The sequence below is a fragment of the Bubalus kerabau genome, chromosome 3 (genome assembly GCF_029407905.1).
Source record: "Bubalus kerabau isolate K-KA32 ecotype Philippines breed swamp buffalo chromosome 3, PCC_UOA_SB_1v2, whole genome shotgun sequence".
NCBI lineage: Eukaryota > Metazoa > Chordata > Mammalia > Artiodactyla > Bovidae > Bubalus > Bubalus kerabau.
The window spans coordinates 21,481,001-21,496,119 of NC_073626.1; the positions used below are offsets into that span (position 1 = coordinate 21,481,001).

The 15,119-nt window shown below is 42.6% G+C and overlaps 1 protein-coding gene and 2 non-coding genes across 3 annotated transcripts; all 3 read right to left on the bottom strand.

The window, feature by feature from the left end:
* Positions 1-537: 537 nt before the first annotated feature.
* On the bottom strand, positions 538-609 carry TRNAM-CAU (transfer RNA methionine (anticodon CAU)). Its single transcript has one exon. It is a non-coding gene; the product is annotated as a tRNA-Met (tRNA).
* A 358-nt stretch (positions 610-967) lies between these two features.
* TRNAG-GCC (transfer RNA glycine (anticodon GCC)) lies at positions 968-1,038 on the bottom strand. The gene has a single exon. It is a non-coding gene; the product is annotated as a tRNA-Gly (tRNA).
* Positions 1,039-13,330: 12,292 nt separating this feature from the next.
* Positions 13,331-14,272, bottom strand: LOC129647456 (olfactory receptor 2B2). Its single transcript, XM_055574547.1, has one exon. The coding sequence runs from the start codon at positions 14,270-14,272 to the stop codon at positions 13,331-13,333; it is 942 nt and encodes a 313-aa protein (XP_055430522.1).
* Positions 14,273-15,119: the final 847 nt, after the last annotated feature.

Below are 15,119 nucleotides of genomic sequence, written 5' to 3' on the forward strand. Positions count from 1 at the left end.
AACAAGCAGTGCCTAAGATGTGACAGGCCATGGTCTAGATACTACAGCAGTCACAGGGGGACAAAATACTTAAGGAATAAAAATAAAATATACTTTTATACTACATAGTGATGTGTTAAGGAAAACAGAGCAGCGGGGAGAGATTTTTGAGAATTGTTATTTTAAATAAATTCCAACTCCCTTTAACCAAATTTCTGAAACTGAAATTAGCTATATATGGTTTTATTTAATTCTAAATTCTTGTTTACAATACGATAGTAGGAAAAGATGGGTTAACACTAATTCTCTGCTGTCTGAGATACGGCACCTGACATTAAAGCCTTTCTGATTTGTGACTTATTTTCGTCTCAAAATTTTCTTGGAATAAAAATTTACTCCTGGATTACCCACGTTTTCATTAGGTATAGAAAGACGGGCAACAGGGTTGCTAAGACTACAGTCCTTCATTTCCTCTAACCACCGCGCCCCCTCGCGCCCCCTTCGCGCCCCCCTCAGGAAAAATACAAAACAGCTCCCTTAGGAAAAATACAAAACAGCTAGCAGAGGATGGTTTCGATCCATCGACCTCTGGGTTATGGGCCCAGCACGCTTCCGCTGCGCCACTCTGCTCAACGCGATGCAAAGTGTTCAAAGTTATTCCTTTATTACATCTTACGTAAAGGGCTGTTTTTAGAAACTGGGGAAACTTTTCTTTCAAAGCCCATTCATTGATGTTACTCATGCTACAAACAAAAGAATGAATCCAAAACAGATTGATTTTATATATTCTGAGAGCAGAAAATTGGATGTTTCTGTTAGGAAAACAACCGGTCGCCAACCAGTCTGCCCCTTTCACCTAGCAGAAGTGATTGCGGATCTTACAGTTACAAAATATATGAGTAAGTCAAAATTCGAAAATAGAACATTTCCGAACTCAAAGCCAGAGCATTTTCAAAATTAGAAAGTTAAGGAAAAAAACAAACACTCTTGCATTGGCCGGGAATCGAACCCGGGCCTCCCGCGTGGCAGGCGAGAATTCTACCACTGAACCACCAATGCTTGTGCTATCGGCCTTTGCTCATTTTCTAAATGGCTTTTATTTATTTATTTATTTTAAAAACTCGCTACATCGAAACTATATATTAGGTTTAATTTTTTGGTTTTACTGAATAGAACCTTGTAATGTTCCCTCTTCCCTTCTTTTTAGGAAACCCTCCTTTCCACTGCAAGTTAAGAGCGTCCCTCTGCAACACCGGAGGCTGGTCTGGGTGTGAATGACCCAGTCCTGGGCGTGCCCCAGCGGAGGGTAGCCCCCTTCCCACCTTGAGAGGTGGGGGAAACTGTGTGTGTGTATGGAGGAGCTCCATGTCCGGGCGGGTTCTGGAAGATAGGGAAAGAGGAGAAAAGGGGGACGAAGGCAGGAAGGAAGGAGAAAATGGGGACGAAGGGGAGATCCAGGAGGAAGCGAATCTGAGAAGAGGAAGGGAAGCATGTCAGAGCAAAAGGAGGAAGATGGAGAGGAATGAGAGGGAAAGGGGAGAGAAAGGAGCCTAGTGCTGTTCCCTTCTGGTCACCCCAAAGGAGAGGCAGTGGGGGTTTTAGGAATTCTGTGGATTTACCTTAGGTTCCGGTTGCTATGGTAATGAAAATGGCACTAGAAACTCCTTCCAGTCAAATAGAATAAAAGTCTAATTAAAGAGTGATTGTGTGTGCAGCTCAGTCATGTCTGACTCTTTGCCACCCCATGAACTGTAGCCCACCAGGCTCCTCTGATTTTCCAGGCAAGAATACTGGAGTGGGTTGCCATTTCCTTCTCCAGGGGATCTTCCCAACTCTGGGATCTAACTTGCATCTCTTGCGTCTCCGGCATTGGCAGACTGGTTCTTTACCACCCACCTGGGAAGCCTACTTAAAGTTTAATTTTCCCCCAAAATATACAATCGTGACTCTCATACAAGTGTAAAAGTGAACCCCTTTGAAAAGATTTTACCTCTTTAATGGGATAACTGGTGAGGTGTTGCTGCTGCTGCTGCTAAGTCGCTTCAGTCGTGTCCGACTCTGTGCGACCCCATAGACAGCAGCCCACCAGGCTCCCCAGTCCCTGGGATTCTCCAGGCAAGAATACTGGAGTGGGTTGCCATTTCCTTCTCCAATGCATAAAAGTGAAAAGTGAAAGTGAAGTCGCTCAGTCGTGTCCGACTCTTAGCGACCCCATGGACTGCAGCCTACCAGGCTCCTCCGTCCATGGGATTTGCCAGGCAAGAGTACTGGAGTGGGGTGCCATTGCCTTCTCCCAGTTAAAAGGAGAATTCAAAGAGTGGACGCCATTTATAGATCAGGAATATTAAAAGTAAAGTCTAAATAAAGTCCAAACTGGCTTTTATACTGCTGAGGATTGGTGAGGAAGGTGGACTGGGGAGGGAAAAATTGTGCCCTCAGAAGATAGAATTAATTTGCATGTCTATGGACAGCAATTGGACCATAAAAAAGGCTAAGCCAGGAAGAATTGATGCTTTCAAATTGTGATGCTGGAGAAGACTCTTGAGAGTCCGTTGGACTGGAAGTATATAAAAACAGTCAATCCTAAAGGAAATCAACCCTGAATACTCAGTAGAAGGACCGATGCTAAAGCTGATGCTCCAGAACTTTGGCTACCTGATGCAAAGAGCCAACTCATTGAAGAAGACCCTGATGCTGGGAAAGAGTAAAGGCAAAAGGAGAAGGGGGCAGCAGAGGAAGAGACAGATAGCATGACGGGCTCAATGGACATGAAACTGAGCTAACTCCAGGGAAACAGTGGAAGACAGAAGAGCCTGGAGTGCAGCAGTCCATGGGATTGCATACAGACACTACTTAGCCACTGAACAAGACAGGAATTATTTTCTATTGCTGCCAGTTATCAAAAATTTACAGAATTGTAAAATACCTCTCATTGAATCAGAATCAGATGATACTAAACGGTGTGCTATAATTTTCCTTTGAGGCATACATTTCCCTGACAGTTCCTTCCCGTTTTAGGAAAATTCTGTGAACTCAGCACAAACAAAAGGACTAAATTCACAAGTTAAACTCTTTAAGAAGCTCTCCATTGCTCAAAGCCATGGGTGCTGGTCTGCTGTTTCTGACTGCTGCTGCTGCTAAGTCACTTCAGTCGTGTCTGACTCTGCGACGCCAGAGACCGCAGCCCACCAAGCTCCGCCATCCCTGGGATTCTCCAGGCAAGAATACTGGAGTGGGTTGCCATTTCCTTCTCCAATGCATGAAAGTGAAAAGTGAAAGTGAAGTCGCTCAGTCGTGTCCGACTCTTAGCAACCTCATGGACTGTAGCCTACCAGGTTCCTCCGTCCATGGGATTTTCCAGGCAAGAGTACTGGAGTGGGGTGCCATTGCCTTCTCCTATCTTTCCTAAAAGTCTAGGGTGGGAGATTCTTACCATGTGGGTACACACATTCCTGTAAGATTTGTATAAACTCCTTAAAAGCCTGTGCACATACACACACTGGAATTCAGTTTGGGGCTTAGGATGACAGTCCCTGATTTGTCCGTCTGTTCCTGGAAGAACCCCTTCCAGGGCCTGAAAGGGAACTCTTGTATGACGCTCTGAAATGAATTATCGGAGGAGGCACAGGTGCTGACAAAGCAAGAGACTATTGGGAAGGGGTCTTGCGGTGGAGAGCAGGAGGGTAAGGGAACCCAGGAGAGCTGTTCTGCCAATCTCTGGTTTATGGTGATGGGATTAGTTTCTGGGTTGTCTCTGTCCAATTGTGGAATCTGGAGACACACCTCGAAGGACACGCAAGACAGTGGAGTACAGTATATTATGCCAGCAGGTCCAGGGGGAATCAGTTACCAACAAGGACCCTGTTTCTGAGAGGCCCAGTTTTATGCCCCCCATTACGTTTGTGACTGGTTATATGTTAGCAACCTCTTTCTTGTATATGATTTTGGTGCTAGGAGAACGAAGAATTAAGGTTAAAGGGAGGGGGGACAATGATTATACATCAAGGGGGGATGTCTCCATGGTTAATCTATCAGGGGCATCCTGACCTCAACTACAATCTCCATTTGTCATCTGTAGGGAAGGAAGTCTCCAGGAGACCTGGTTTTCACTAGCAACAGTTTCCTCACTCTTGGGCAGGGTTCAAGCCCAGTTCACATCCTGTCTTTAAGATGGGTGACAGGCTTCAAGATGGAGTCTCTCCTGCTTTCCTCACACTGGCCCCAACACAATCATTCTGACTCAGGGTACTTCCTTGTGGCTCACACATTGCTCAGCCAAGATGGATGCCAGCAAGAAAGATTCTGGGAGGTGGTGGGACACATGGCATCTCCTTTGACCTTTCTGAATACCTCTGGTTGGTGGTGGCTTGTTAATTCTGTATAAGGAGGTCCTGACCTCCTGTTGTAAAATAATTCCTGCAAACAGTTGCTATGGTGCCTGCAGAGTGGTCAGTTTCAGTCAGTGTATCCTCTCATAGTTTCCAAGTGTCTTTTAACCTGGAAAGTGGTCTTAAGTGCCATCTCACCATACTTCTCATTTTTTCATTCCTGCCCCTACCTTCTTCAGAAGCTGCAGCCTCTCCTTTAAAAAGGCCTCACTCTGGGGGTTCAGCTTAGATTAGGGGTGGGGGTGGCTGGGAGCTAATGTATAACTAGGTGTAGATCAACCTATATTCCTTAAAATCATGCCAAAGGCCACACATGCCTGCCTTACACTCGTATCCACATATTGTATGATTAGGCCGCCCAAGATGGCTGTTCCTTTCCTCTTTGTACCTACATCCCCTGCTCCACCAGTGCCTGCTTCACCTACACCTTACTCACAGAACTGACTTTCCCTCGTAATCATAGATCCTAATCAGTAAGTGCCTATGTACTTGCCCTAGCTCCATCTACTCTGTTGTTTATCAAAAGGATGGTGAGGGCGGTGCTCCTCAGCTGTTTTCCCTGGCAACAGATAAGCCAACCTGACGTCATTTCCTCCTATATCTGGGTAAACTGGTAATCTCCCTTGTCCCCTGAGAATGAAGGATACTTTCATGTCCTGCCCTCTGTCTGCCACACACCATGGGGTGTTGCTCCAGGACCCTACTTCAGATATGTAATATTTCCTCTACCTTTCTAAATTCTTGGCTTAGACACCCCTGTAATAAAAAGAACAGATTAACAGGAGAAAAACAAAGAGTAGTTTGACAAAATGTATACCTCCTATGTACATGGGAAATACTCAGGAAAACCAAGTAACTCTGAAATGACTCAAAGCTACCACTTCAAATACCTTCACCAGCTGAAGACGAAAGGTGTTGTGGGAGGGAGGCTAGTTAGGGGAGGTTTTCCAGCAAACACAGTTCAGTTCAGTTGCTCAGTCATGTCTGACTCTTTGCAACCCCATGGACTGCTGCACACCAGGCCTCTCTGTCCATCACCATCTCCTGGAGTTTGCTCAAACTCAGGTCCATTGAGTCGGTGATGCCATCCAACCATCTCATCCTCTGTTGTCCCCTTGTCCTTCTGCCTTCAGTCTTTCCCAGCATCAGGGTCTTCTCCTATGAGTCAGTTCTTCACATCAGGTGGGCAAAGTATTGAAGCTTCAGCTTCAGCATTAGTCCTTCCAAAGAATATTTGGGACTGATTTCCTCTAGAATTGAGGAGAGGCACAGTCATTAGCAAAAGAAAAGAAAGTGTTATCTTGGACCAGGACACACCCTATTGGGGGGTAGGGGAGGGGAAGAGAACAGCAGGGGGTCTTTATCATGCAGATTTTCTCTAGAGAAGGGGAGGAACAGAGAGGACCCAAGAGACAAGATCATCTCCTTAGTGCGGACCAGAAAATTCCAAGCTGGTTGAATAAGATTCCTGGGGAAAGTTGAAGCAGCAGTTAATTCAGAAATTACAGTCTAGGTTTAGTATCATGGACTTTGGCATGAGTGGCACTATTTTGAGCCTGTAGGGATAATAGTACAAGGACAAAAGTAGGGCTAGCGCTCTGACCGTAAGCTCTGCAAATGTCTCAAGTGTTAGGCTATCAAAAACCAAAAAATCTAAACGTAGTAATGTGCAACAAAATTCATATTTTATGACAAGAGAAGAAAAAATTAATCATAAAAAAATTTCTCCACCCTTTGGCCTCCCCTCTTCCCTCCATTGTGCATTGTGTACCTGAGTTAAACATCACCAAGCCTGCTCAACCATAAAAAGCAACATTCTCCCAGCACCAAGACAACTCAGTCCTGGTCCGTGTGTGGGTTGGAAAAGAATTTCCAGATATGAGGCAGAATGAGAGGAGAATAAAGTTTATTAGAGTAGGAGACACTGTCAGAACACCGGGGAAGCTCAAGGGAGAACTGACGTTGAACAGGGAGGGATCTTTGTCCACTTTTATACCCAGGGTACAAGGAGTAGGATACAGATTCTGTGGGTCACTTGCTGATTGGATGAGGCACGTATACTGGGTGGAGGTGGAGTAAGGTAAAAACCTTCTCCCCATAGGGTAGGAGGGGAGACAAGTTATACTGCTTAGCAGGACCTGAAATCTGTTAATAGTTACAACATGGGGAAGGGAAGGATGATAAAGGTCTGGTTTTTCTGTTCCTGCATTCCAAGACCCTCTTTGGTTTTATCTGCTCTTCCATCCTTGGGTCACCACAGACTCTTTAAAAGATAACAGTCTGTTTAAATCTTGTAAGAGGCCATGACTCAAGGGTTATTGCAAGGGATGACATGGGGAAATTTTTAGGGTGACAAAACCTTTATATGGTGGTGGGATCAAACTCTAAGCCTTCTCTGGGCTGAGAAGTCTAGGTTTGTCTCTGGCCAGTAGGAATCCTCCTGCCCTTCCTGTTTGCATGGGAGAGGAGAGAATTTTTCTGTCTGCTTCTTCTCCATTGCTTTCAGCTCAAAATAATCCTTATGCCAGCATGGTGTATTTTGGGGAAAGCATTCTCTGAACCACTTCCTAGGGAAATGTCAAGAGCCAAGAAAAGAACCATATAATTTTGATAAGAAAGAAAAAGTTGGTCTTGATTGATAGTAAGGTTTCTTATAAATCTGTAGTAATTTAACCAATAGAGGAATTAAACATAAAGAGCACGGACAAGTTAACACATATCTATCAATAAGAAGTTGATGTCTGAATGCAGGTGAAAGAAGTGGATGTCAGTACCAGGCTCCACCAGCAGGATGTTACCAAGTAGAGCGTGGGTAGGGAAACAAGGAAGGATGATTCGTCCAAGGATGGACGTGAGAGGATCGAGGAACTGAGTCAGGCGGGCAGCCAATCAGAAGCACCAGGAGAGACCTACCAGTGTCACATGGGTCGGAGAACAAATAGGAACAAAACTGAGGCTGAACCAGAGCCAGCGTGGTGGACAAAGTCTTGTCTCACAGCGAGGATGGAAGGGACCCTTTCGCCCCCAACCTGCTCCCAGCACGCCCTGACTCGTCAAAGTAAATTCTCCTGCTCTGACCGTTGCAGCAACGATTCTCTGGGCTTTTAAGTTCTTTAGAATGACTGTTGGCTCGTCAAAGCAACGTTCTTCTGAAGGTGGATTTGAAGAGGCAGGAGGGACAGAGCCACATCAGGAAAGTTCAGTTCAGTTCAGTCGCTCAGTCGTGTACGACTCTTCGTGAGGCCATGAATCGCAGCACGCCAGGCCTCCCTGTCCATCACCAACTCCCGGAGTTCACTGAGACTTACATCCATCGAGTCAGTGGTGCCATCCAGCCATCTCATCCTCTGTCGTCCCCTTCTCCTCCTGCCCACAGTCCCTCCCAGCATCAAAGTCTTTTCCAATGAGTCAACTCTTCGCATGAGGTGGCCAAAGTACTGGAGTTTCAGCTTTAGCATCATTCCTTCCAAGGAAATCCCAGGGCTGATCTCCTTCAGAATGGACTGGTTGGATCTCCTTGCAGTCCAAGGGACTCTCAAGAGTCTTCTCCAACACCACAGCTCAAAAGCATCAATTCTTTGGCGCTCAGCTTTCTTCACAGTCCAACTCTCACATCCATACATGACCACAGGAAAAACCATAGCCTTGACTAGACGGACCTTTGTTTGCAAAGTAATGTCTCTGCTTTTGAATATGCTATCTAGGTTGGTCATAGCTTTCCTTCCAAGGAGTAAGCGTCTTTTAATTTCATGGCTGCAATCACCACCTGCAGTGATTTTGGAGCCCCCCAAAATAAAGTCTGACACTGTTTGCACTGTTCCCCCATCTATTTCCCATGAAGTGATGCTACAGGATGCTATGATCTTCGTTTTCTGAATGTTGAGCTTTAAGCCAACTTTTTCACTCTCCTCTTTCACTTTCATCAAGAGGCTTTTGAGTTCCTCTTCACTTTCTGCCATAAGGGTGGTGTCATCTGCATATCTGAGGTTATTGATATTTCTCCTGGCAGTCTTGATTCGAGCTTGTGCTTCCTCCAGCCCAGCGTTTCTTATGATGTACTCTGCATATAAGTTAAATAAGCAGGGTGACACTATACAGCCTTGATGTACTCCTTATCCTATTTGGAACCAGTCTGTTATTCCATGTCCAGTTCTAACTGTTGCTTCCTGACCTGCATATAGGTTTCTCAAGAGGCAGATCAGGTGGTCTGGTATTCCCATCTCTTGAAGAATTTTCCACAGTTTATTGTGAGCCACACAGTCAAAGGCTTTGGCATAGTCAATAAAGCAGAAATAGATGTTTTTCTGGAACTCTCTTGCTTTTTCCATGATCCAGCGGATGTTGGCAATTTGATCTCTGGTTCCTCTGCCTTTTCTAAAACCAGCTTGAACATCTCGAAGTTCATGGTTCACATATTGCTGAAGCCTGGCTTGGAGAATTTTGAGCATTACTTTACTAGCGTGTGAGATGAGTACAATTGTGCAGTAGTTTGAGCATTCTTTGGCATTGCTTTTCTTTGGGATTGGAATGAAAACTGCCCTTTTCCAGTCCTGTGGCCACTGCTGAGTTTTCCAAATTTGCTGGCATATTGAGTACAGCACTTTCACAGCATTATCTTTCAGGATTTGAAATAGCTCAACTGGAATTCCATCACCTCCACTAGCTTTGGTCGTAGTGCTGCTTTCTAAGGTCCACTTGACTTCACATTCCAGGATGTCTGGCTCTAGGTCAGTGATCACACTATTGTGATTATCTTGGTCATGAAGATCTTTTTTGTATAGTTCTTCTGTGTATTCTTGCCACCTCTTCTTAATATCTTCTGCTTCTGTTAGGTCCATACCATTTCTGTCCTTTATTGAGCCCATCTTTGCATGAAATGTTCCCTTGGTATCAACTCTAATTTTCTTGAAGAGATCTCTAGTCTTTCCCATTCTGTTGTTTTCCTCTATTTCTTTGCATTGATCACTGAGGAAGGCTTATCTCTTCTTGGTATTCTTTGGAACTCTGCTTTCAGATGCTTATACCTTTCCTTTTCTCCTTTGCTTTTCGCTTCTCTTCTTTTCACAGCTATTTGTAAGTCCTCCTCAGACAGCCATTTTGCTTTCGAGTATGGGAATTCTGTGGGGTGAGCATGAGGGTGGCCTTTGTATCTCACCTGCAGTTTTGGGTCCCTATGCTAGGTGACTATGCTAGTCCTCTAGCTACAAGCCGGTCAGAGAAAAGAGTAATGCCACTTTGGACTATTCCTCAGTGGCACCTGAGAACAAATTTCTCAGAAAGAAGGCTCACTAAGGGTTGAATTAAATCTAGCCTAATGTCCTTCATTTACAGGAGGAGATATTGAGACCTGGAGAAGGGAATTGATCCAGTGGCAATGGGTATTTCTTTTTAGCAGGTAATGTATATTGAAGGGTTTTGAAAGCATTATGAAAATTCACAAAATCAGACCATCTGTTGAGATCATTTCTGTTACATGCCACTACTTCCTTCCCTGAGTACCTGTAAAAGAACCTCCAAGGCCAGGATTCTTGTCCCAGTGTTTAGTTGAGGGAGCGGAGAGATTAGGGTTAGCTCCTCATCACTCAGATGATAATGAATGAAATCAGGAATTGAATATAGGAATATCTATACCTTATAAATATAAAATATATAATTACCATTCAACTTTATGGAAACCCAGAGTGTCTGAAGCCTGATACCAGGTACCGAGGAGTGACAAAATGAATGATGAAGGAAAAAAAAGTCCCAAATTTCAAGTAACTTTAAGTGTTAGGACAAAGAGACACCTGGGAAGTTCTGCTTAAGAATGCAATGCAGTAATTTATGATAGTTCTAAAGGACTGTGGGATACCCTCATGTGAGCAAGGGTAGATTCTTCACAGAGGAGGTGAGATCAATCTGAGGGACACTGAAGAACTTTCGTATATGAAAGTGTGTTTGTAAGGATTTTGTTTGTCTTTGAAGTCAATAGAATCTGAGTGTGTATTCTGTTTTGAATCAGAGAGCCCCCAACAGCATCCTCTTTGGTGATTATATCAGTGCAGCTTTTTCTGCACAGGGTTTTACATTTCATATATTGGTAAATTTAAAACTTTTAGAAGAAGAATTTTTTATTGCTTGCATTTTCTTTCTCATGCAGTTAAATGTACTTGTTTCTTAGAAAACATAGTTTGAGAACATGGATCATATACTTTCTTTGCTCTTTTGTACCTTTCCTTTCTTTTTTCTGTGGGGGGGGGAGATGTGTTAATTTTTTTATGTAACATATTGGATGCAGAAAAATGTCTTTTAAAAAAGATAAAAGTACTCCACTCCAAATGACTGGAAATTCACCTCCCAGGTGATCAAGTCACCTGCTCAGTGTTTGGAATTGATACTGTGCCATAACTACTTCCTGGGTATCGATTTGGTTTGAGCTTGTCTTTTTTTGTGTTTGCTTTTGACATTTGACAATGTCTTTTGACTTTTCAAAAGATAATTTTTTTTCTCCTTAAAATTTAAATTTAGATTACAAATATAATCTCCAACTGACAATTCATTGTCAGACTTTGAGGCTTTGGACCCTGGCTCCTGGATGAATCACTCAGAAAGGAGGAGAGAAGATGACTTGCTCAGAAGCAGGGCAGAGCCGTGATCCTGCAGGAGCCTGCCCACAGCCAGCAGTAGCAGCGCACCTCGGTAGAATTCCTCACAACACATTCGGCAGAGTACTTCTCGGCTGCCTGTTGAGCCCTCTGGACAAAAAAAAACCCTGAATTTCCATTCACCTGGATCAAGACTGCAGAAAAGGTCCCAGAAAAGACCTCCAACAGTGAGGTTGAGTTTACTTTTCCTCTTTCAACAAGCCAGACTACTAAGAACTGTGGTGCTGGAGAAGACTTTTGAGAGTCCCTTGGACTGCAAGGAGATCAAATCAGTCTATCCTAAGGGAAATCAACCCTGAATTTTTACTGGAAGCACTGATGCTGAAGCTGAAGCTCCAATACTTTAGCCACATGATGCAAGCAGGCAACTCACTGGAAAAGACCCTGAGGCAGGGAAAGGTTGAGGGCAAGAGGAGAAGGGGAAAACAGAGGATGAGATGGTTGGATGGCATCGACTCAATTGGCATGAGTCTGTGTAAACTCTGGGAGTTGGTGATGAACAGGGAGGCCTGGCATGCTGCAGTTCATGGGGTCCCAAAGAGTCGGACACAACTGAGCAACTGAACTGAACTGAACTGAAATGTGAATCCTAGAACTGGTCAGTGATTTGTATGTTTAATTAAAAACAGTTGGTTTATACTGGCTTCTTAGCTCGAATTCCCTATCTGTGGTGATCAGGATGTGCTCCTACCTCCAAATGTGGGGAGTGTACTTTTCACATGAGAGATTTGTTCTCTGTTTTCCAGGGCATAGAGGATGGTCAGAGTTTCCTTCTTGTATCTGCTGCTTCTCAAGCAACTTCAACTCAAAATAATGCCATTGTGATATTTTAGGAGGTGGCCCACCCCGAGCCCCAGTACTAGCAAGATCTCTTTATTCATTTTAACCATTAGCACAGCAGTCCTTAAAGTGCGGTCCCTGATCTGCACAACCTGAGAATTAATTAGAAATGCAATTCTTGGCCCTCTCTCCAGACTTCCTACTTTAGAAACTCTGGGAGTGTAGATGGGTTGACTCCCAGGGATCTTGGATTTTAAAAGCCCTCCAGGTGGTCTTGATGCAGGTTGAAGTTTTAAGATCCACCATGATGTGTCAGAAAATTAGACTGAGGCAGAAATGTACCTTGTTGGTACATTTTGAATACCGGTATTCAAAGGAAACATGCTAATTGTATTTCTTAGTTATTGAACTTTCTGTTTTTGTATTTAGTAGAAGAAGTAATTAGAAAAAGAAGCAGTTAAAATTACTACAGTGCAACTATTCATCAGTTCAGTTCAGTCTCTCAGTCGTGTCCACCTGTGACCCCATGGACTGCAGTATGCCAGCTATTCATTAAATCAGCCAAAAACTGACTCACAGTGTGCAAATATTTTTCTCAGCACTTTGATGAGCTCTGAAGGCCATGTGGAAGAAGTATACATTATAATCTATGCTACCTAAGGGAGCTAACATAATAAGCTTTTCTTCTTGAACAAAGGAAGTGCATTAAACGAGCAATGAATATTGTTATATACTGTGCTAGTTTTATGATTTAGATTCTAATCGCTTTAGGGCTTAAAAGGAGACAGATAACATAGATGGTAATTGAGTCATGAAAAAAATTCCAATAAAGAGTGTGTGATTCAGATAAATAAATAAATACAAATTTATTTGGTAGATGAAATAGGATAAGATACTTCAATTTAGGATAAATGGAAAGTATAGACATGAGAGGAGATCCAGGTAAAATTGTGGGGGAAAGATCATTGTGCAACCCAAATATTGTTTTAATGTGGGAATAGTGTTAAAATTTAAGCTATTATCATTAACTTTATATGTATAAGGGAGGGGGGCTTTGTATGGCTTTATGGACTTCTGTTGTATCTCCTGTAATTAAGAAAATATTTGTGATGTGTAAGCACATTTGAATGTGTATAAAAATGTTATGTTTCCTAAGCTTTTATTTTAGACTCACAGAAGTTTAAGACTCTTTACCAAGTATACAAACTAGTGCTATAAAGCCTGAGACTTTAAATATTTCAAGCTTACAGTATTTTAGAGGATCATAATGCACCAGTTCTCAGGACTTGTGCAATGACTATAGGTAGACAGTAGGAAATAAGTGCAGTTTTTTGTCAGTGACATTTTATTTGAAGAAGGTCGGCATAACAGTTCTAAGAGTAGACTAAAGCAACTTGGGTGGATTAAATTAAATTAAATTAAAATTATTAATATAATTAATAATAATATTAATTAATTATTAAGTTAAATAATTTAATTTATTAAATTATTAAAATAAGTAAACTTCAGGTTTTAACAAGGCCTATTATTTGGGTATTCCTATTTCTTGATTAAGAAAATCTTTGCAATCAGCCTCTTAAATGCACCCTTTACATCTTTGTTCCTAAGTGTGTATATAAGGGGGTTCAACATGGGTGTGATGATTCCATAGAAAAGGGATACCATCTTTCCCCTGTCCTTGGAGGCAGGGGATGGTGGTTGCAGGTACATATAGATAGCAGTGCCATAAAAAAGAGACACCACTATCAAATGGGAGCCACATGTTCCAAATGCCTTTCGCCGACCTTCCACTGATTGTATTCTCAACACTGCTTGGACAATAAAAGCATATGATATCAGAATGAGTGTCACAGGTATTAGAAGGAATAGCACACTGATAAAGAATAGTTCAGCTTCATTTGCTGTTGTGTCTACACATGACAACCTGAGCAGAGCAGGGACTTCACAGAAGAAGTGATCCACTTCGTTGTGGCCACAGAGTGGCATCTGCAGGGTCAAGGTGGACTGCAGTACTGAGTTGCTGAAGCCACTAATCCAGGATGCAGCTGCCAGCTGGAGGCAGAGCCTTTGGTGCATGATGACGGAGTAGTGGAGAGGCCGACAAATAGCTGCAAACCTATCAAAGGACATGACAGCCAGGAGGAGACATTCAGTGGAACCCAAAGCCAGGGAAATGAAAAGTTGTGCCACACAGCCACCATAACTAATCACCTTCCTGATGCTGCATATGTTTACCAGCATTTGTGGAACTATACTTGTGGTGTAGCAAAGGTCCAAGAGTGAGAGATTGGTAAGAAAAAAATACATGGGGGTATGGAGCTTGGAATCCAGACGGGACACAATAATTATTGCTAGATTGCCCAGGATGGTCAAGATGTAGGAAATCAGGAACACCACAAAGAGTGGAAGCTCCAGCCATGGTCGATCTGAGAAACCTAAGAGGATGAACTCTTGGGGGACACTCTCATTGATCCTATTCATGTTAAATGGTCAGCTCTTGGTTCTCTGGAATATAAAAAGTAGGTTAACAAGCACATTTACTTACTGTCAGTTTTAAGCATTTTGCTAACAATTTGTATAAACTTACAGACTGATGCTATTAATAATGTGAAAATATATTGACAAAAATATACATATTTATCTTTCCAAGTATTTCAAGAGTTTCTATTCTTATTTAAATATATTAGTAAAATAAATTTCAAAAAATTTAAAGTAACATGTTTCCATATTCATAGAATTTATTTTATATAAAATATCAAAATTTGATCTTTTGTTATTCTGTAAATTCATTGTTCTCACTTCTTTCTACCCTGGGTACCTTCTATTAGATATATATAGACACAGTTCCTGCCATTTGAAATCATTCTGTGAGAGTGTGCTAAGTCACTTCAGTCGTGTCCAGCTCTTTGCGACCCTATGGATTGTAGCCTGCCAGGCTCCTCTGTCCTTGGGATTGTCCAGGCAAGAATACTGGAGTGGGTTCCCATGCCCTCCTCCAGGGGATCTTCCCAATCCAGGGCTTGAACCCACATCTGCTGCATCTCCTTTGGCAGGTGAACTCTTTACTCCTAATGCCATCTATTTTCTCCTAATGCCAATGAGATTCCCTGTGTAAAAACTGTGTAAATTACAATAAATTAAAATTGTGTAAATCTCACCCCCTCCAAAAAAAAAAAAAAAAGAACATGTAGAAAGTATCTAATAATGGATACAAGTGAGGACATATATTTTTTTTATTTTAGAAGCTCAGAATTCATATAAGATTATTTAATGATACAGAACTGGACTTAGGCTCATAGGCTGCTGCTGCTAAGTTGCTTCAGTCATG